We start from the raw sequence: 1,703 nt of genomic DNA, 5'->3' as shown, positions 1-1,703 counted from the left end.
TGTGTGTGTGTGTGTGTGTGTGTGTGTGTGTGTGTGTGTGTGTGTGTGTGTGTGTGTGCGTGTGCGTGTGCGTGTGCGTGTTGAGACTTCTATTTAGTTGGGCTAGCAAAGCGATTTGGATTGGCAATCGTTTGGATGATCAACGCCGTTTGGTGTTCATTTATTTACCACCTTAAATTTAAGCTTTAAATTTAAACTTAACTTTTTGCTCCTGAATTGTGGTAGAATCCGGTATCAAAGTTGTCATGGACTTACCGAATCATGCGGAAAAGGAAAACGATCAACTAATCGCGCTAGCCAATGAAATCAATTTAGAAAACATCGGAAATCAAACTGCCCCAAAGAAAAGTAGAAGTCGGGGTTATACGGATGCAAAAAAGAAGCGTACAAAAACGTCGCCATATCAACTAGAAGTGCTTCAAAGTACCTTTGAAACGGACCCCATGCCCTCCACAGGCATTCGCGCGGCATTGGCTCTTCATTTGGGAATGACATCTAGATCTGTCCAAGTCTGGTTTCAAAATAGAAGAGCAAAAGGCAAACACGATCGGCATAAACGTCATTCTGATTCGGCAAATTACTTGAGTTTCTTTGCAGACCAAGTGCAAAGTAATTCTCAAGAATCAGCTCCGTCTTCATTGTCAACATTGCAGTTTTACCAGAGCCACTCACCTTGCTATGACCTCAACACCACACCTGAAGAGTACAAAAGCTATTTATTGAAAAATTCGGAATTTTTTGTTCAAGAATTCAGATATCACCATGAAACGGGAGATATAGATGCCCGGAATATAAACCCAGTTGACAGAAAAAGACCGAAAAAATACGATGCAATGGATTTCTCGCTCCCAATGAACAACTCCAAAAATCTACCATACCCCGCCCCATTTGATATGGAAAGAGAGTTGCGTTATACGGAGGGCAAGGCATTAGATTTTGATGCCAACAAGTGGTGTGATCCTTCCATTTATTTTGAAAAAGCATATCGCACAGCATCGGAGGTTGGATATCCGAACCATGCGAACAGTAAAGCCGCATATTTGCGCCAATATCCCCAGAGCGACCAACAGCTTGACGATTGCCATTATTGCGATAATTACCACCAAAATTGCCAATGCCAGGAAAATTATAATCCCCATTCACAGCATTATGCTTATCAGCCGCAGGAAAATAGATTGATATCTCCACCGATATCGCCGCCCCAGCCCAACCACGCTTTTATAAAAATTAATAATTAAAGCTTCATTTTACTACGCATCGCATGCCCTCCTCAACCATATTTAGGTACTCCCTGGGAAACGGTGGCGACTGCTCGTCATTGCCCAGCACGTTCCAGCCAAAAAATGCGAGCGCAGTACTAGATTTTGATAATCGAGCATAGGATTTAGATGTAAAATACTCGCTATTGGTAGAAAAAGTCGGCGCCATCTTCAATGATGTGAGAGCTGGTGTTCATCATTCCTGCCGGGAAAAAAGAAGGATAGAAAATGTAGAAGCGGAGGAGGAATTTGAGTAAGTCTTTAATATCTTATGAGTATCAGTATGTTTTCATGTCCCAGCAACGGTACTTTCAAATGATTTTTTGCGAACTTTTCCCAATAGAGACACCTTTAAGATAAATTGTTGCCAATAAAAAGGGGATGTCCAATCATTTATTAGCCTTTAACCCAAAAGGAGCGCTAAAGTATATGCCTCCGCTCACC

At 41.9% G+C, this 1,703-nt stretch overlaps 1 protein-coding gene across 1 annotated transcript; it reads left to right on the top strand.

Moving 5' to 3' along the window:
- Positions 1–245: 245 nt before the first annotated feature.
- DI09_297p10 (homeobox transcription factor) lies at positions 246–1,238 on the top strand (the record flags this gene model as incomplete). Its single annotated transcript, XM_013382696.1, has 1 exon — positions 246–1,238. One exon carries the CDS (start codon positions 246–248, stop codon positions 1,236–1,238), a length of 993 nt encoding a protein of 330 aa, XP_013238150.1.
- Between the last annotated feature and the right edge of the window lie 465 nt (positions 1,239–1,703).

This window comes from Mitosporidium daphniae, assembly GCF_000760515.2.
Source record: "Mitosporidium daphniae strain UGP3 chromosome Unknown contig-297, whole genome shotgun sequence".
Taxonomy (NCBI): domain Eukaryota; kingdom Fungi; phylum Microsporidia; genus Mitosporidium; species Mitosporidium daphniae.
Note: the sequence above shows the minus strand (reverse complement) of the source record. Positions and strands in the feature narration are given on the sequence as shown.